The following is an 18,446-nucleotide window of genomic DNA, read 5'->3' as shown; positions in this document are numbered from 1 at the left end:
GAGGGAGTGCAGTGGCAGTACCGCGGAAGTAGCAGATGTGTTTCTTCACGATCGCCGGCTCCAAGATCGAGATTCAAAAAAGAACTGTGGCCACGATTAGCAATGGGAAAATATGAGCAGCAATAGGATGGACCATTGAAAGCGGAGTATGCACCCAAATGTCGACATGAGAGTTTAGCCACAACCACCCAGCCAAACGACATGCCCCGGTTCCCAATGCCTTCGGGATAGGCTACAGGTACGACATGCCGTAGTAGGAGGTCCGCATCGAAGTTGAGATGGAAGAAAGCATGTGGTAGAAAAAACGGGAGTGTCACAAAAGTCACCCCAGATTAGATCGATTTTAGATAGTATTCATTAGCATTTATATCATCTGCCTATAGGCTCAAGTATATGCTCGTATACTTCAAAAATATTCAGTAGAAAGCTACTTACATGAGATTAAAGACATGTCGACATGTCACCAACTACATCCATTGAGATATCGCAGACACATGCAAGAGTACAGTGAAAAAGGAATACAAACTTGAACTTCGGTCCATGGCCTATGCAAGAGCGAAATAGATGGCGGGGAATAATTAAGTAACATTAACCCCTTGTACTTGGCGACACAGAGCTGATCGTTGACGCCGTGTAGGCTTGCCCCGGCCCAAGTTGCTCATAGGGCACATAACCACCCATGGCATAACGTGGTGAGCCAGGTAGTCGATAAGTCCCTGATCCCGGGGGCCCGTCAATGTCTGGGTCGTATCTTGGCGGAGGAACTCGTCTGGGCGTTCCTTTAGGTGTGTTTGGGCCTAACGCACCCGCCATTGGTGGAGGGGATCGTTGAGGGCTTTGTGGTACGGGTATCGGCGAGTTATTCCCATATACCAAGCCTGCGCCAGGAGAGGTGTAAGGATATTGTGTTGCAGGCGACTGCGGCGCGAAACTGAGTGGGATTTCCTTGGGCATTATTGGCTGCCCGAATTCATCAAGGGGAGTGCTGCCAGCGAGCAAATCGACCGATCCTGGCGGCTGATTTGAGTTATACCATGAGACTGTTGTCCGTCTGCCAACACGTGACCTGGGTCGAGGACGTGGGGAGCCGATAGAGCTCCCCATTGCTGATTCCAATGCCATCTGCTCACGGGCTCCACGAGGAATGTAGTCCACAGTGACACGGTCGGAGGAAATCCAAGGGAGGTCATTAATGGCTTTGATGAATCGTTGAACTCGGGCAATATACGATCCCAAAGAGGCTTCGGATCGTGGAGGCGATATTTTGGCGTAGTCGGGGCCAGGTTGAGGTTCATAGAACTGCGGACTACCGTATTGGTTTTGGAAAGGCTCGTGGTTGACAATGGTAGTGCCCTCGTAGTTCTGGTGCATCGTGTCAGTCGATGTCGAGGACTCCTTCCGTTCGTGACTTGGACGGTGGTCTTCAACGGTTTCTTCATGGATATCCTCAAGGTATTGTTGTTCTGGGTAGGGCGTATGCGCTTCATGGCCATAACGTTCTTCAGGCGACAATGCTTCGTACTGAGTTTCTCCGTCATGGATGATGGCCGGTTCCGGGTACGGAACGGACTCTTCGAGGTCTGCGGGCGGTCTTCCACGTTGCCACCATGCCTTTTTAATACCGCCCACAAATCCACCAACGAACCTGTTTCGTCCAGCAGGCGGTATTGGAGGTTGGTATGTCTCCCCAGCAGCATCCAACACTCCCGTTGTCGGATCGATGTCGAAGGTTTCGTCAGCGACATGAAGATTCTCTGGGACAAACCCGGGGGTAGATGGTCCAGCATAATTGTCCGTCGCTCGAAATGGCGATGCAGCCACAAACTCGGATTCCGGTGGAGTTGTGGGACTGCGAGGGCTGGGGTATGACCTGACACGGTTTTGCCGGGGAGATGAGCGGGTGGATGAGGAACGGCGGTGATGGGATGAGCGCGGGGCCTTGGGAGATGATATCTGCACAGACATGGCGGCAGGAAGTGAATGAGGTCAGCCACACGAGGCTATCAACCGTAAAACTTCCGAAAAGGAAATCGCGTCACCCGTGACGGCTCGGCAGATCGTGAGAAGCTCATCAGTGGACGTGACCGCGTCCCGCAAGGAGCGATTGTGCTGCTTGTTCAGCGCTCGATGCGAGGTATCTTTACGGGAACGCCACTAGACTTGAAAGCTCATCCATAGCGACAGCCGCCAACTCCTTGACTTAGCTAGGGGAAAGGAATAGCATTGCAGTTCTGATCCCACCAAATCCCATGAACTCCTCCTACTCAACACGCTCTGTTGGAGAGCCTGGCACTCAAGGTCCGCCTAGTACAACCTCGATAAAGATTTTGTCTTGCTTAACATCGAATAGATTACCGAGCCTTTATTTCTTTCAATGGACACACCATCTCTGCCCTACATGACATCCCTCTTGCCATCTCTTCGGCCTCAAGCGACCTAATACTGAACATGATTGTCGAATGTCCACGCTGGAGCTCGGCCAAGATGGCCCTCGCAGCAGAGGAGCCGTTTGCGCCAATCAAACATACCATGTCGCGCAAAGGCCGGCCAGCTTTCGTCCGTAGTGTGTTTCCCCACCACGGCTATGTCTGGAACTACGGGTGCTTACCACAGGTCAGTCACTATCCCCAATTTCTCCATCTTCCTTCCAATGCTCTACAGACATGGTCTGAGGATGCGCCGTTGCACGCCTGCGAAATTGGCGAGCGCATATCCCAAATCGGCGACATAGTACAAGTCCGCGTTCTTGGCGTTCTGGCTCCCCGCGACGAAAACATCTTGCGCTGGACCTTACTTGTCATCAACACCACCGACCCACTTGCAAATCGTCTCCGCTCTCTCAAAGACGTCGAGCAACACCTCCCGGGAATCGTATCCTCAACAAAAGAGTGGTTCAGACTGTACAAGCTGCCAGAGGGCAAAGACCAGAACACGCTTGATTTGGGCGGTGAGGCAAAAGGAGCCGAATATGCGCGGGATATAGTGCGGTCTTCTCATGATGCATGGAAAAGGCTGGTTCTGGGATCGTCGCAGACTGTTGATTTGTGCGTTTTGTTGATTCTCTTTCGCCTAGTCTAATACTTACCCATCAGAACAAATGTCACTATTCGCAACTCGTCCAGGCTGCTTCAGATCAGAGATGCAGATGAAAACAAGGCGTTTGCTGTAACCCAACACGGAGCCGGGGAGGGTCCTCCTGCTCCCAAATCTTGTCAGTCCAACTCGTTTCTGCAACACTGCATATCTAAGCGATTCTAGCTGAAAAGTGGTGGTTTGTTGGAACTACTTAGCGTACGTGTGCTAGATAAGGTTTTGTTTCGCCTCTGTCACAGCCGCTTCCCCATCCGTTGCCTCGTCAAACTGATACATCGGAAACTCAAAGAGTAGAGTCCGTTTTATGAATGCGGGTAATGGCGCGTATATCACAGGAGGGAGAGGAATCAATATGGACGTTCTTTGGAGGTACTCCTTGTATTCGGCCCAGATGGTGGAATTCTCTGGCTTGGCTTCTGGTCCATAGCTCTTGAGGTAATATCTCTTTGCCTGTGGTTTGGTCGATGTCGGCATACCCGAGCCGAACATGAGGATACTGCAACCACGGTCACATCGCGCAACAAACAACGAAGGCGAACGCACACAACGGTGAAGATCGGTGAAAGAATTGACGCGTATTGTGCAGCACGTGATCGCGCTGGTAGCGAGCCGTTGGTGGTTGGCGATAAGCACAGTATCCAAATGCCCCACCAGCATATCATCCTGTAAACACGCTGTTACTCTTGCTCAGAAGAAACAAGACGTTAACACGCACTCGCCAAAATATTGAGGGTTGCGTGACCATGCCCAGAGGCCTGTCTAAAGACAGTCAGCTAAAGAAGAGGACTGGGAAGAGACGCAGCATTTATGGGTTTGTCTTTCGAAGTACTTGGAGATGATTTGTAGCGAAACTAGAAGAGATCAGCGAACAAGCGGTGTATTGGACAATGCAAGGTAACCTTTTGCGCATCTGCGATAGTCTATAACGTGGAGCGTCAGGACTCAACGAGAACAAACAAGAAGATAAACGGACCTCGACGAGAAATCCTAATGTCCACATCACGACACCAACGATGTCCCTTGCGGTCCCAAACTTAGGACTGGAGCCACCATGAGCGACGTCCGACACAGCCGGCGCGTTCAGGATGATGACTGGTAGCGAGACCGTCCAGACCTGGAGACAGTGAGTGCTGAAGACCACGATATTTGACCATTTTCTACCCAAAGAATTTGTGCTAACAGAGGGTCGGAGGTCAGCAAAGTTCGAAGATCAGATTACTGCAGGACCTATCCAGAAAGCTGCAAAAGTCAACGACCAAGTAAAGCATTCAGCTTAAGAGCATACTTACCAAGAAACTTGAAGAAAGACTTGCGGATGTCGTCGAATCTCCCATCATGCCCCGTCTTGAGTACACGGTAGAAAAGGAAAGAGGCGATGCGGACGGCCCATACAAGCACAAAGACGCTTGCGATGATGTTTCGCGTTTGGTAGGTCCCACCGAGTAGTAAGACAAGCAATGCTATACGAATATGAGCGAAGGAGGGGAAGCAGAACGAGTAAACGCACCTAGTATGAAGAAATTGGAGCCCTAAGAGGTTCAAAGCATGGAATATTGGTCGTTCTTCACATACTCCGGTTAAATCTGTTATCTTGTCGAATTGAAGAGTGTAGGCGATGGCGAAACCAGTCAACTGGTATGCGACTGTTGGTAGGCTGTCAGTGAGGGCTTCGGTGGGTTGCTTCTAAGCCCACCAGTCACCAGGAGAGACACAAGCAAGTAAAAATGGTCAAGGGCATAGACAGGCATGGCGGAAAGAGAGAAGGGTCTGAAATGAGAGACCTTTACATTTGGCGTTGACGATGAGAAACGCGGGATCAAGATCGGACCCGTTGGTGTATGACGGCTGCAAAAACACTTGAGCTCGTCACCATGATAATTGAACAGTGTCGAAAATAGAAGTGGGCAAAGCCGAAAATCGCAGAGTGGGCAAAAGTTGGGTGAAGACCTGTCTACATGGATGGGAAGGCCCGGGCTCCGGTTTCTTCTTTTGCTTTACCACGAGCTCGACAAAAATGCCCTCCCTCTTCCCTCCGACGTAATCGAATGGTCAAGACATTTCCGTGTTGTTTCATTACCTGTTGTCCGTACTCTTAGCTCCGGTTCATGGAGTGGCCGGGAAGCGATGATGAGAAATCCATGTCTTGCAATTTTTGTTTGTGGTATGATCCCCAAACGCTTCCTCTCCCCAAACTCCCGTCCAATGACCCACTGCTGAACCTAAAGCTTCTTCAATGCTTCCATCGGCCAAAGTTATTCATGTCGACACTCGCGGGGCAGTCATTCTCTCCGAAGAATCACCAGAGGTACGATATCATCACCATTCTGAGGCCTTTTTTCTAACCTGGAATAGACACGAGACAGTAGAGGCATCTACCTCCCCAACTACATAGAGCCCGTTTCGCACATTGCTGTCGACGTAGGCGGCTCGTTGGCCAAAGTCGTCTACTTTACCCGCTCGCCCGAACCACCATCTTCTCCGTCGGTTATCGCTACTCATGGCAGTGGCACTCCCAGTAACCTCTCCACCCCTAGTCCACGTTCCCGCTCCCCCTCTGACGACTCGAATACGCTCTCTCCCCCACCACCAAAACGGCATGGCGCGCTGACACCGCTTGTGCTACACAACGACTCCCAACTCCATGCTGATGCCCTGACTGGACTGGCCAATGGCTCCCTCATGCGCGACACCATTCTGCGAAGAACAGTCCAGCACTTCCCTGGCGGGTCACTCAACTTTGAGCGATTCGAGACCGACGCGATCGAGGACTGTGTCGAGTTCATCCAATCACTCATTGCTCGATCCGCCGAAGTTAACGGCGTGTCGATAGACGAGATGCGTCGTGGGGTGAAGATAATGGCGACTGGTGGTGGGGCGCACAAGTTCTACGAGCTCTTTCGCGGGACATTGTCGGTGGAAGTGAGGCGGGAGGACGAGATGGACTGCCTTATCGAGGGCCTCAAGTTCCTCACCCTCATTCCCGACGAGGTATACTACTTTTCTGACGAGCTTATACAGAGCGTGTCGGCTGGCAAAACGCCAGATGTTGCTGCTGATGTCAGCGTCGTGCTCGAACGACCAAGTCCGAACCCACCTGCTTACGCGGTCACTTTCGAGAGCAACCCGACCCCACAGCTCCCTTGTCTACTGGTCAACATTGGCTCCGGCGTCTCAATCATCAAGGTTGACGAAGATGGCAAGTTTGAGCGTGTAAGCGGAACAAGTCTTGGCGGAGGCACGCTGTGGGGTCTGCTTAGTCTACTCACACCTGCAACTACATTCGATGGTAAGTGGCCGATTCTTTCCTAGCCGTATTAATTCTCTATAGAGATGCTCAAGTTCTCAGAAGGCGGTGATAACGCTACTGTGGACATGCTTGTTGGAGACATCTACGGCCAAGACTACAGCAAGCTGGGGCTCAAGTCGACAATGATTGCGAGCTCGTTTGGCAAGGTATTCAAGAAGGGTGGCGAGAAAGTGAAATTCTCTGCAGAAGACATCAGTCGGAGTCTGCTCTATGCTGTCTCGAATAATATCGGGCAAATTGCGTATATGAACGCAGAGAAATACAACCTCGAGCGCATATACTTTGGTGGCTGCTTTATCCGAGGTCGGTAACCTTGTTCTTTTGTGTCGATCTTGTTTAAGCTCAGGTTTTAGGTCACCCAACGACGATTGCAACGCTGTCTTATGCAATTCGGTTCTGGAGTAAAGGCACGAAGCGCGCGTTATTCCTTCGACACGAAGGCTTCTTGGGGTCGATCGGGGCGTGGATGAAGAATTTTACAAGAGACGAGTCTGACGACGCACAATAATTTGTGTTCGGTGTATCAATAAGATGCCGGTGGACAGCCACTAAGGCTATATAATTTTGTCATGACGCATCTCGGATCCTGTTCCCCACGACCAAAGATTTCAGCTGTTTTCTCTCCCGGCAGTTGACTTGCATCATTGAACGCTAATATGGACGTTGGAATGGTATCATCTATCGCTCGGGTGTTATTATTGTGTGGCGCAGGCTTTTCCCCCTAGCAGCGTAATCTTGATTCCGCCTGAGAATCAATCGGCTTTAGAGGCTACCAGCCACGGGGGTGACCAATAAGCCAGAAGACTGCTGAAGACTGCTTCTCGATGGGCACGGGTAAGGACGGAAACACACGGATGCCATAACAGCTGCAGCTGAAATTGCTTTAAACGGGGAAACGGATTCATCACGATCACTAAAACCCCAATATACCTTGCTGCCATTCCTGTGAAGCAAATTTGGTTTGTCATTCATCTCTTTCTCCTCTCCCTTTCATGTCCGACCACACCAAAAAGCCCCGCCATCGTCACAGCGCCGTCCAGCTCGCTGCCCTCAATGCTCTCTACGATCAGACAGAGCACCCTTCCCTGGCCCAGCGAACAGAGTTGGCGCTAGCTTTGGGACTGTGCGTAACCTCTTTCACGACTCTTTGTCTTTCATGCTAAACCGATGGATCGTTAGAGAAACAAAGAGCGTCAACACTTATTTTCAAAACAAGCGTGCCTCACTGAAGAAGCAGCCACGAGGCATCTATGACCACCCTAGCTCAACCTCCCGCAAAACCACGACTTCTTGTTCTTCCTCTACTCCCCCCCTCTATAATCCTGTCCCCAATGAAGACGACGACGACCGAGACCTCCATCAGGTACAGCTCGATCATAGACAGCCGGTTAATCAAAGTCAATATATTCCTGATCCAAATTCCGCCCAACACCTTTCTCGCGCCCATGTCGAGGAACTCTATCAGATTCGACTGCGAAACCCATATCCTACCAGCGACGAGTCCAAGATGATAGCAGATAGGCTTCAAGTGTGAGCATCTTTTTTTTTCCTTCTTCTTGTTATGATCCCTGGCTTCGGTAAATTGACCAAGCATATGCTTTCACAGGCACCACTCCACCATCAAAGAATGGTTTAGGCTGCAACACCATTCCAGCCAAGACGACCACCATGCCCACCTTCCTCCTCTATCGGAAGCGATTCCACCATCTTTGAGGCTGCCTCCCATTACGACTCTGCCACCAGCAACAAGCCATCCATCACTCGTAGGCTCAGAAAGTCTCCGACCTATATCAGACGATCAATATTACCCACGTCAACGGTCCTCGTCCCCCCGCAACAAAACTCCATATGGTTCATCCTCTATGACCAATCCTCAGCGACGAGGTCGGCCAGACTCGATTCAGCTTGAGGGCCTTCGTCGGTTGCTGTTCAAAACCCCGAATCCAACCATCGAACAAAGAACCGCATTAGGACGGGAGATTGGCATGGACCTTGTCAAGGTTTCGAACTGGTTTCGGAATCTCCGACAATCAAAAGCCAAGCGAGAACGACGGAGACTCGCTGACATCGCAAGCGGTGCAGCGAGTGATGATGAAGCCCATTCCTCTTATGCAGGGAGTGTCGTTGGCGAGCGGGTTTATCTCTCCTCGTCTACGTCTCCCTCGCGGTCAGAAACACCTCCCCCATCAGCGACAAGCTCGAGTGGTACTAGCTCGCGTTCTGATGACTTACAAGAGGCTAGGGCTGCTGCTGAGCGGTCCCGAGCTTGGATGCGACGTTTAGTCCATTCTAGCGATGAAGAAGAAGAGGCGCAAGAGGCAGTCACGCCAGCATCGTCACCTACCGTCCCTTTAATGCATGACTTTGCGATGCCCGTGGACGATAAGCCCACCGCCGTGCCCTACGAGGACGCATTGCTCCTCCTGTCGTTCCACCAGCGAGCGACGACCTTTTGACTTGACCTTACATATTTATTCTTGACCTTATAACCACAAAAGTACCCACAACTCAAGCTGTACTTTTAGTCGCATCTAAAATCCTAGTCTTGCATTCGATTGAGAACGTTCTTGCGAGCGAGGGAAGATCTCACAGATCCCACCGAATCGGGCAAACCTCGAGTGAATGAGAAGAGCTTTGGGGGTGGAAGCGCGGGCGGGAGAGGGTTGGTCCAGAAGCGCTGATAGCCTGCTCGGGCTGGGGCTAAAGACACCGTGAAATGCACTCTACTAAATGGCGGACGCTTATTTCCATAGAATCGCGCATCAGCTTAGACTGCGAGATGTGGTGCTATTTTCCGATATCATAAGTAAGGTTTTGATGAGAAGTTGGCCTGGCGGGCCTGGCTTATGCTCATCTTGGCCTCCTGAGGGAGGTTAGGTTGCAAAGGTTGTCATCGAATGAAACGGAGGCATCGCCGACAAGGGTCGAGCTATTATATTACTTATACCGTACAGTGTCTTCTAGTTCCCTGAATCTAAGAGCAAGTATCTAGTCATGCCGGTCGTCAATGTCTCAATTTGAGCAAAGTCGTCACCCCGCCCTGCCAGTCTTCCACTCTCCGCTGTGCCAATATCGACATCGTGCTCAGCTCAGTCCCAATAAACCCGATACCACGAGACTGGATGACGGCGTCGATGAGTACGGGGTACCTGACCCAGCATTAGTGAAAGCATATTGGAGCGAATTAGTATATTTACCAGTCGCCCAGCAAGTCCGCTGTTTCTAGATGGTCGTGGTCCGGAATGTACCACCCCGCGTCGGTCACCTCGGTCCACCACGCAGGGTCTGTCTCGTCACTGGTCATGACAACATGTTCGACCTGAATGCCCTTCTGCTCGAGCACCTTGGCCTTCATCTCGCGTACTTCATTCTTGAACACGTCGATGGAAGGGAAGCACGCTTTCGGCTTCTTGGGGTCGCAGTGGTCATTGAAGTCGGTGTGTCGCGCGTGAATGGAGATGAACTAGGCAATAATGTGAGGGACGAGAAACAGAATAACGCGCAACTTACAGGTGGGAGCGTTGCACCGTCCGGCAAGCCGAATATCACGAGCAGCCACTGGTCAACGATCTTGTCGAGCGCTCGGTTCCAATGCATATGGGTGCCGACCGTATTCCAGGCCGGACTGCAATTAATCAGCTCCTCGGAAAATGTCGTTGAAAGAGGAACAAGCTAACCTGTGTTGAACACCAATCTCGAAACCCATGAAAGAACCCACGTAGTAGAGGAAGTCGAAGCATAAGAGATGTTCATCTGGCGGAGTAACATGCTTGCTATACGACGACGGCGCAGTCTTCACGCTTTCAAACGCCCGTTGCCTTGTCTCAGGCCAAGCCAAGGTCATCAACGCGGGAAACGAGGCGAAGGTAGAGTGATGCGCGGTGCTAAGAACGTAGTCGGGAACAGGTGTGTATGAAATGTCTGCGAAGGAGGTGAGATTCAAACCAACAATAACACGAGAATAAACACACCGAGCTTGAGTTGGAAGGTTCTGTGGCTATCTCGCGGAGCCCCTCCTTGCTTTTCCATGGGACCCCATATATTCCAGCAGCCAATTTTGTCGACCTCGCTGCTGTTGGGTTCTTTGACGTCGTCCCATTCTAACACTGGATGCCCCAATGCTGCTGCAAGTCTGGGGATGTCGAAAACTTCTCCAAACGTTAGCTGTCCTTGGACACTCCAAGGTAAATGGGTCGATGTGTGGGCCGGTAGGATGGGAATGCGGTTCGTTTGTTGGCCTAGATATATGAGATGTATCTGGCGAAATTCAGCGCAAAATTAAAGATGATTCCAGTGCGACGCACAAAGCTAATCACATCGTTGCCTGAGCGTTATCAGAGCGAGACACAAGGCGAGTGGAACACATACTCCAACCAGCAGAGGATCCCCAAGATGTGATGTACTTCTCAGTCGGCAAGAGGTTGTCTGTTTCGCGGTAAGCAGGAGGTATATGGTTTGATGCTCTTGCCTTTGTAGGATGTAGAAGGGGGCCCTTTGAGCACTGTTCGGGCGTCGAATTTAGCCTTGTTGTCTTTGAATACGATCCGCGCTGTGAGGCCATCGACGTCGACTTTGAATGTACGGCTTATCCAGGCGCTGGAGAGGGTGATAGTGACGATAACTGTGAAAAGGGCGATCCGTCGGGTAGAAAAGAGTGAAAAGGGCATGGAAAAACGGAAGAAAGGTGAACACGTTCCTGACACTCGGAAATGAGCCAGTAGGTATCCACTCAGGGGTCCCGCCAATTTGTCTCACACAAGTATCAAGCATGTCAAGCCTTTTCGTTGCAACAGGTCAATGTAGGGTGCGAGGTTGTGAATGTAACATGCCGACGTTGACAACGACGAGAGCGTTGCAGGTTGAGATGCGTGGAAGTTGTCACACCTAGTCACGACGCGTTTTACCTCCAGACATGTCCACGAAGCGCAGAGTCGGCGTCAGTGCCGCAACCACCGAAGCGGCGCGGAGAGCACTTATGCAGCCTGTGCAATGCTGGGAGAAAGTCTGGGTTGTCCCCGAAGTTATGGCTGGGAACAGCTCAACGGCGACAGTACGCGTCAAGAAATGGGTCAAGACAACTAAACCACAAGTGCGTGGCTGCTCGATTGACCTGAATTACCTTGACCACCATTTTTTCAGCAATTCAGCGATGATGAAGGGACAGTTGACGAGCCATTGGCCCCATTACCTGATGAAGTGGAAGTTGTGGACGGGGACGACGATGAAGGGGACGAGAAAGACGATAAGGACGAGGCAATTCCTGCAAGCAATGTTCCAAGCGCCCCTCCCGAGCTGGAAGAAGTCGAGCTACCTTCCAAACCACCGTCTCCGAAACCCCAACTTACGATGGGTGATAATATGACCACCAACGACGACGCGCTTGATGAGTCTCTCAAAGCTATGGAGTCTAACATGGACAACGGTGTGGGCGTTGGTCTGGACGAGGCAGACACCGGGCTTATAGATATATCTTCATTGGCGCCGGACGGGTTAAGTCTGGAGGACGCTCACGACCTAAGCCAAATAGACCCTGCCGACGCGCTTCTGGGTGGCCCTCTACAAATGGACGAATCTGGAGACCCATTTGCGGAAACTTGACAGGGGAAAAGGGACAGTAGGTTTGTTGTATTATTTTGTATCCTTAGAATGCATGCTCTGTCGAATCTTTTCCTGTGCTTAGGGTGCTTGAAGACCCTGACGACACGCTCTGAAGAATACGGTCGACGTAGTTTGCCCCACTCCTGCACGCGAAATTAGCGGTTGTAACAAACAATTGGAGAAACCAACCATTTCTGATGGGTCAACACATCGCAGCCAATTTCCTTCTCCTTCTGTTGGATCAGCTTCACATACGCAAGCATTCCGTCGTCTTTGAAGTCCCGCGCAAGCTCCGATGTTGTAACCGCTCCGCTATGTAGACCAGCCAGCGAAATGAGCTGGAAGACGAAGCCTTCCTTGGCCAGATCCCACACGAAACTCTTCAGTTGAGCCTCTACATCACCATGTTAACTGTTGTTCGTATTCAGACAACAGCACCTACCGTTATAACCCGCTTTTGCCCAGTTGAAACTTGGACTGAGGTTATATACGAACCACCTAAGATGTGATCAGTCATTACAAGTATCGTGGAACAATATATGGCTACGCACTTTCCAGGGTATTTCTCTCGGATTTGCCTTGCAAACGAACGTGCTTGTTCGAGGTTAGGCTCCTTAGTTTCCAACCAGATCAAGTCTGCGTAAGGAGCAAATGCCATCGCGCGTTTGACTGCTGGCTAGACATCAAGTCAGAGAGAGAAAAAGACAAATTAGCCAGTCATACCTCAATCCCTCCAGTAACCCGATAATAGCCTTCACGCGTGCGGGGCACTAGCCAACGATAAATATTACCACAGAGTTATGAGCGGAACCTACGGTCACAGTCCCAGTACACAGGTGCTCCCAAGATGTCGGCAGCAATGTCTCGAGCTTCTGAGTGCGATTTACCAGCAGCTGATGTAAGGTACCATATGTAGGCGGAATCCTTTTCACCAACGGACGATTGCTTGATTGCCCTTTCAACAGCTACACTTCAACTTAGCAAAAAGGACAAGAAACAGAGCAATAGGAGTTTTAACCTTGGTTGAAAGTACACAATGGATTTTCGTCCATCCACTCTTGCTCGAGTGCATCAACCTCCGGACCCGATGCGCCTCGCGCCTCCGCTTCCGCCAGCGTTTGCGCAAGTCCCTTGCTGACCTTAGTGGTCGTGCCCTGGATGAACTCGTGATCTTCTGTATCAATCGAGGACGACAGTAACTTGGCGGATTCTGAGTCTGTCCGTGCAATGAGCAGCATCGTAGATTTGAGGAGGTCGAGTTGGAAACGCGCGGTAACGAGACGGGAAATGTGTGTTGAAGTGGGCACAATGACCTTACCACCCAAATGGCCGCACTAAAAAGCATTGTCAAAAGCTTGAAAGTTCGCCGTTATATACTACCTTCTTCCCTCCGTGTAATTGATCCTCCATGTGGATTCCAGAGGCACCCTATCACGTATTGGTTTCTAGTTTATGTCCGTCCAACAAACACTTACAGATTCAGCAAAGAGTTTCGTTAACTTGAGAACAGCCGAAAGACCACCATGACTAGCTGACAATCAGACGAAGATAGCAGGGGAAGGAATATAGTCAGCTACCCAGTATCTGCATCTGCAATAATCGGTCGTAGGTAGTCGATATACTTCATCTTGGCGCGAGCCTCTGGTGTGGCAGTCATCCGTTCGTCGTAATGCTTTTTGTCATGAAGCTGCTGAGCACGGAATATCCGGTGAACTTGGTTAGGAACTGTGGTGTACGGATAGTCTCTAAAGTTTAAGTTAGACGATGGTAATGACATTTGTGTAGACTTACCCGAGATCAGGCCCAACCTCATTATTCCCTGTTGTAAGCACGCTCGATGCCGCCCAGCCGGAAACATAGACAGCCTCTTGGTGCTCGGCCATCTGTGTCATTTGGACCGGGTCAATAGCCCCCATGGTATGTACCGGTTCACCGGCAGCAGCGCGTTTGGTCAACAACGCGAAGAGTTTATCCGCAAGTAATGTGGAAGGTAGAGGAAGAACAGGCAGTGAACCCTGCTTGGAGGCAACATCCACAGGCGTGTATGGTCGTTTGATATTGCTGAATCGCGGGAGGGCAAAGAATTGAGCCATTTCAGCAGTCCTTTCTTCGAATTGCCGGGTCTCTTCATCGAGTGAGGGAGGCTGAAGGGGTAACGCGGCAGACGACATAGCCCGTACGACGCGCGAAGCCGTCGTTAAGGTGATGCCTCCACGAGTCGTCAGCATTATGGTGGTCGGGAGTAAAGTTGTTCACGGTAATCGTCTGTGATCCGGGCCGAGTGACCGACTGTGACGTTCGCGTTGCTGACTCTAACATGCCTCCCAAACGACGACGTTCAGCCTCGCCCTCTAAAGCGCGTAAACGAGCTCGCGTTCCAGATGAAGATGTGATCGTGATTTCTGATGAGGAGGATGACCTGGAGGAAATTCTGGCTCTCATCAAGCAAAATGAAGAAAGCGAGAAGTTGGCCAGGCAGTTGAATCAGTCAACGCATCATAGCACACAAGAGTGTGATGATGACGAAGCGCTAGCCAGGCGTCTAGCTGCTGAATGGGACGCGTTAGACCAAACGCAAGAAAACCCCGAACCTGGACCCTCAAAGAGCGGATCCGCCTCCGAGCCAAGAAGCCACATTCACAATGAGCTCGATGCTTCCCCAGACATAAAATTGAACGAATTCCGGCCGTTTTTCACTGCTGCGCGTCCCTGCAGCAAATGCGGCAAGATGGTTGCAGCTCCTCGTGGCTTCGTACGTCGATATGTCGTATTTTAGCCTCGACGAATATGACAGAACTCTTATAGGTCGTATTCTCACCAACACCCATTCCAGGAGGCATTACTCCCTCGCTAGGAATGTTATTACATGCTTCCTGCTCCTCCTGCGATACGAATCATTGTCGCGGCTGTTTTTCTCCACTGCAATGCTCTTCATCTTGCAAAGGAGCTGGCGGCTTCAAAAGCCAAAAATGTAAGGTAGAGTCGTGCTGTGCTGGCGTCCGAGCCATTGCTATTTTCGAGTGTCTAGGAGGCTTCGATCGGCTAACTTTGGGAGAAAAAGTCTCTTCAGAATCGCGTTCATCTCAGCTCGCCAGACAAAAGTACCCCAAAAGCAGAACTGTCGGTCCTGGTGGAACAGGATACGGCACTGGTGGACAAACAGGCTATAGCCCCGGAAATTCGAAGAATAAGGCCGCCGCCGCCGCCGCCGCCGCCTCTCGACAGAACCAGCTTTCTGACCATTGGGACGAGCTTATTGTTCGCGCCTTCCAAACACTCACGCAACTTTTACCCTCGCCTTACGCCGATGATGCACAAGAATATGACCTACTTCCACATTCCTCCATCGGCGATCTTATTTCCCTCTCGCAGATTCCAGAGTTACTTGCTGTGCTGTTGCGTAACGACTCGGTGACCGATTGGACCGCTCGCAGTCAGGTCTACTATGCTATGATTGCCCTTCTTCGGCGGATGTCCGACTGCGAGCTAACAGTTGAAGTCATCATCAATCGACGTTTTTGCATGGAGAAAGCACCTGGACTGGAAGATTGGATGTGGGGAGATGATACGTCAACTGAACTAGTTTGGGCCCGTGACAAGGATGGACAGTTAGAGCGAGCACCCCCATTATACGACTACTTCAAGAAAGTTGCCAAACAATGCGAAGCATTTCTTGCTGGCGCGCGAACTATAATGGACAGCGACGAAGAGCACGATGACACGGAGACCGTCCAGGCGATATCGCTCTGTGGAGATCTGCTGGCCGCTGGAAACGACATGGAGCGGGCAATGTCTATTCTAGGTCGTGAATCCAATACTGCATCCACAATACAGTCCTCTCCTTCCAAAGTGAAAGGAAAGACCAGAGACCCTGCTGTAGAGCTTGAACGGAACTACTCCAAATCCTGCGAAGGGCTGGCCTTTTCTCATGTGGAAATGGACATGAGGAAGTACAACTACCATGATCTACTAAAGCAGACAGAGATATCGACCAGGGCGCCGAAACACCGCTTACATTTGCTCAAGGAGTTGGCGACAATGGCAACAAGCCTCCCTCCAGGTATTTTCGTTCGTGTCGATGAAGTTCGGAATGACGCCATGTAAGCGTCCTTTAAAGTTTGTTTTGGGTTCATTGACTTGATTTGGGCAGTAAGGTCATGATTGCTGGGCCCGAAGGGACGCCATACGCCGGCGGCCTGTTCGAATTCGATTGTTACATGCCCCTGGAGTATCCTACGACGCCCCCGCTTGTTTATTTGCGCACCACAGGTGGAGGGACTGTTCGTTTCAACCCAAATCTGTATGTCTGGCTTCTTAAGACTTGCGCTACATTGCTAACGACTTCATTATTAGTTATAATACAGGCAAAGTGAGATGCTTGACCAATCATCACCTTCAAGGAGACTGATTTTTGGTTTAGGTGTGCCTTTCTTTACTGGGGACATGGCCGGGTCGACCGGAAGAGCAATGGTCCCCATTCAAATCGACTTTTCTGCAAGTCTTAGTGAGCATACAAAGCATGATTCTAATAGATGCGCCATACTTTAACGAGTAACATCGGTCTTGTCGGGTGCGCTTTCTTGCTGACGCGTCACAGACCCGGTCATGGACAAGTCAACCCAAACGCACCAGCCAGCGTCATGTACAATCTCGAGATCCAGCGACAGACGTGTCGTTGGGGAATCGTCGAGTGGCTAGAGGAGTCGAACAAGCGTGAGATGTGGAAGGTGCGCTAGTTCTCAATCTACTGCTTAAAATTCAGATATACTTGATAGGACGTTATCGGAGCCCACTTTAGTATCCGAAAAGACAGGATTCGCCAGCAGTAAGTCCCCCATTTTTCGTTGAGAAGCCCCGTCCTTGGCGCTCATTTTTTTTCTACGAGAATGCAAGCATGGTCCGAGTCAAACTCTGGGATTCGCTCATATTTCGGGGGACGCTCAACGCAAGTGGTAGATCTTATTGAGCGATTCGATACGCAAATCAGAAACTGGGTCGAGTAAACTTCTTCTAAATAAGGCACAAACCCAAACCAAAAGATAGCGGATTTCAGCCAAGTCAGAAGCTGGAAGCGTCTGACCGCCGTCTGTTAAGGCAAATGAAAACACTTTTTGTACTCGGTTCAGCTTCGATTCATTTGTCAGCACGATGACGACACCAAAGCCGCTTCCTTTTCCATTTACTTCATTTCCGCTCCGATGAAATCCCACTGGTGGTCGTTTCCTCTCAACACTAGACGCCAATCAAGGAGCGTAGAACACACTGAAACTTGATACTGGTGTGGCATTCGCTCCGAACGTCCTCCAACGGCTTCGCTTCAACAGTGGCGCGCGACCCACTTAACGACCGGCTTCCTTCAAGGGGTCTGTCAAATGGAAGTCGGAAATGTCAGGTTAGACTTCGTGCAGGACTTATAAGTATGCGGTCAAGCGGCCTACGAAAGTCAGCATTCCTCCCATTGCAGCATAGTCAGTCTAGCGCCGACTTGTGTGCTCTTTTTGATTTTCCTGCTTATAGAATGTCGCTCGCCACCACCGAATCGACGTTAATGCACTCGGCACTTGCTGTCAGCTCTCCCGCCCTCCGCCAATTCGATATCATTGCATTCAACCAGTCGACCAACTCTCTTTCATCTCTCCCGCACGAAATACTTCTCCACATCCGCCTATTCCTTGTCTCCGCTCTCATTGACTACTCCATTTCCATTTCTGCAACCTCACTCGAAGAATACGAAACCTTGACGCGCGAATTCATGTGCTCCCACTGCGCCTTCTACAACGAATACATATACGGGCCGGACATCTTCCTGTGGCATCCATGTGGTTGCCTTTCTCGTTGGCCCGAGAACACCTACCAGTCGTTCCGCAACCGACACGAATGGCTGGAGTCTCATCTCTCGCACAAATCGTCGCAAAACATTTGGGAGGTCGTGAGGGAGGTAGTTGGCGAGTTTGGCTGCGAAGTTCCGCCCAGACTAGGCCTTTATCCGCCACGCAGTACCCGAAAGGTCATTTTGGTCCCAAAGCACAACCAATCATTCACGTCGCTGAATCGCCTGAAACGCGATATGGGACTCTCTTGGGAATACGATGAGCCATGTCAACCCCCCCGAACGGCTCCCCATAGGTTCAAGTTCGAGACCCAACAGGCCACAGTTGTTTATTCCGAACCTCAGGTTGAATGGGTTGTCATAACCGCCTTCGATACTCTTGTTGCACCTGTTACTGCAACCATCTCATTCATAACTTCTTCTCTCACCCTACTCTTGACTGTTATATGTTACTATTCGCGTCCCGCGGCCCTTCGTCTGTTTTAGTTTTCAAGGGTAGAGTTACAGCGCTTTGCAACAGGACGTGGAATCCCCACGTAAATTTCCCTTCGGCTAACAGCTCCGACTCATCATCGGACCGATTCTTGAGCTCTTAGTTTTATCGCGAAGCCTCCGATT

The 18,446-nt window shown here is 50.8% G+C and overlaps 10 protein-coding genes across 10 annotated transcripts; 6 read left to right on the top strand and 4 right to left on the bottom strand.

Annotated features, from left to right (window-relative positions):
- Nucleotides 1-588: 588 nt before the first annotated feature.
- On the bottom strand, nt 589-1,983 carry MIND_00534200 (uncharacterized protein; the record flags this gene model as incomplete). The annotated part of the gene is made up of 1 exon (XM_037362127.1): nt 589-1,983. The coding sequence occupies exon 1, from the start codon at nt 1,963-1,965 to the stop codon at nt 589-591; it is 1,377 nt and encodes a 458-aa protein (XP_037222419.1). The 5' UTR covers nt 1,966-1,983.
- A 266-nt stretch (nt 1,984-2,249) lies between these two features.
- On the top strand, nt 2,250-3,290 carry MIND_00534100 (Pantothenate kinase; the record flags this gene model as incomplete). The annotated part of the gene is made up of 5 exons (XM_037362126.1): nt 2,250-2,298; nt 2,351-2,613; nt 2,662-3,044; nt 3,093-3,211; nt 3,259-3,290. 5 exons carry the CDS (start codon nt 2,250-2,252, stop codon nt 3,288-3,290), a joined length of 846 nt encoding a protein of 281 aa, XP_037222418.1.
- A 10-nt stretch (nt 3,291-3,300) lies between these two features.
- Nucleotides 3,301-4,841, bottom strand: MIND_00534000 (Hypothetical DUF1295-domain-containing protein; the record flags this gene model as incomplete). The annotated part of the gene is made up of 11 exons (XM_037362125.1): nt 3,301-3,767; nt 3,809-3,852; nt 3,892-3,944; nt 3,993-4,013; nt 4,067-4,207; nt 4,255-4,268; nt 4,321-4,332; nt 4,383-4,553; nt 4,601-4,622; nt 4,666-4,736; nt 4,787-4,841. 11 exons carry the CDS (start codon nt 4,839-4,841, stop codon nt 3,301-3,303), a joined length of 1,071 nt encoding a protein of 356 aa, XP_037222417.1.
- A 485-nt stretch (nt 4,842-5,326) lies between these two features.
- Nucleotides 5,327-6,908, top strand: MIND_00533900 (Pantothenate kinase; the record flags this gene model as incomplete). The annotated part of the gene is made up of 4 exons (XM_037362124.1): nt 5,327-5,398; nt 5,446-6,379; nt 6,422-6,703; nt 6,754-6,908. 4 exons carry the CDS (start codon nt 5,327-5,329, stop codon nt 6,906-6,908), a joined length of 1,443 nt encoding a protein of 480 aa, XP_037222416.1.
- A 484-nt stretch (nt 6,909-7,392) lies between these two features.
- Nucleotides 7,393-8,856, top strand: MIND_00533800 (Pantothenate kinase; the record flags this gene model as incomplete). Its single annotated transcript, XM_037362123.1, has 3 exons — nt 7,393-7,523; nt 7,580-7,930; nt 8,007-8,856. The coding sequence occupies 3 exons, from the start codon at nt 7,393-7,395 to the stop codon at nt 8,854-8,856; spliced, it is 1,332 nt and encodes a 443-aa protein (XP_037222415.1).
- Nucleotides 8,857-9,404: 548 nt separating this feature from the next.
- On the bottom strand, nt 9,405-11,067 carry MIND_00533700 (uncharacterized protein; the record flags this gene model as incomplete). The annotated part of the gene is made up of 8 exons (XM_037362122.1): nt 9,405-9,549; nt 9,598-9,863; nt 9,911-10,025; nt 10,078-10,321; nt 10,372-10,657; nt 10,705-10,724; nt 10,769-10,825; nt 10,869-11,067. The coding sequence occupies 8 exons, from the start codon at nt 11,065-11,067 to the stop codon at nt 9,405-9,407; spliced, it is 1,332 nt and encodes a 443-aa protein (XP_037222414.1).
- Nucleotides 11,068-11,306: 239 nt separating this feature from the next.
- On the top strand, nt 11,307-11,998 carry MIND_00533600 (uncharacterized protein; the record flags this gene model as incomplete). The annotated part of the gene is made up of 2 exons (XM_037362121.1): nt 11,307-11,489; nt 11,540-11,998. Exons 1-2 carry the CDS (start codon nt 11,313-11,315, stop codon nt 11,996-11,998), a joined length of 636 nt encoding a protein of 211 aa, XP_037222413.1. The 5' UTR covers nt 11,307-11,312.
- A 43-nt stretch (nt 11,999-12,041) lies between these two features.
- On the bottom strand, nt 12,042-14,226 carry MIND_00533500 (Isocitrate lyase; the record flags this gene model as incomplete). Its single annotated transcript, XM_037362120.1, has 11 exons — nt 12,042-12,141; nt 12,188-12,392; nt 12,441-12,496; nt 12,550-12,674; nt 12,722-12,768; nt 12,814-12,963; nt 13,017-13,332; nt 13,379-13,426; nt 13,474-13,525; nt 13,576-13,743; nt 13,790-14,226. 11 exons carry the CDS (start codon nt 14,224-14,226, stop codon nt 12,042-12,044), a joined length of 1,704 nt encoding a protein of 567 aa, XP_037222412.1.
- An 89-nt stretch (nt 14,227-14,315) lies between these two features.
- On the top strand, nt 14,316-17,001 carry MIND_00533400 (UBIQUITIN-CONJUGAT-2 domain-containing protein; the record flags this gene model as incomplete). The annotated part of the gene is made up of 8 exons (XM_037362119.1): nt 14,316-14,750; nt 14,804-16,098; nt 16,149-16,298; nt 16,352-16,367; nt 16,419-16,549; nt 16,596-16,725; nt 16,774-16,823; nt 16,884-17,001. The coding sequence occupies 8 exons, from the start codon at nt 14,316-14,318 to the stop codon at nt 16,999-17,001; spliced, it is 2,325 nt and encodes a 774-aa protein (XP_037222411.1).
- A 515-nt stretch (nt 17,002-17,516) lies between these two features.
- Nucleotides 17,517-18,314, top strand: MIND_00533300 (uncharacterized protein; the record flags this gene model as incomplete). Its single annotated transcript, XM_037362118.1, has 1 exon — nt 17,517-18,314. One exon carries the CDS (start codon nt 17,517-17,519, stop codon nt 18,312-18,314), a length of 798 nt encoding a protein of 265 aa, XP_037222410.1.
- Nucleotides 18,315-18,446: the final 132 nt, after the last annotated feature.

The sequence above is a fragment of the Mycena indigotica genome (genome assembly GCF_014461135.1).
Source record: "Mycena indigotica strain 171206Taipei chromosome Unknown Mind.scaff0004, whole genome shotgun sequence".
NCBI classification, from domain to species: Eukaryota; Fungi; Basidiomycota; class Agaricomycetes; order Agaricales; family Mycenaceae; genus Mycena; species Mycena indigotica.
Note: the sequence above shows the minus strand (reverse complement) of the source record. Positions and strands in the feature narration are given on the sequence as shown.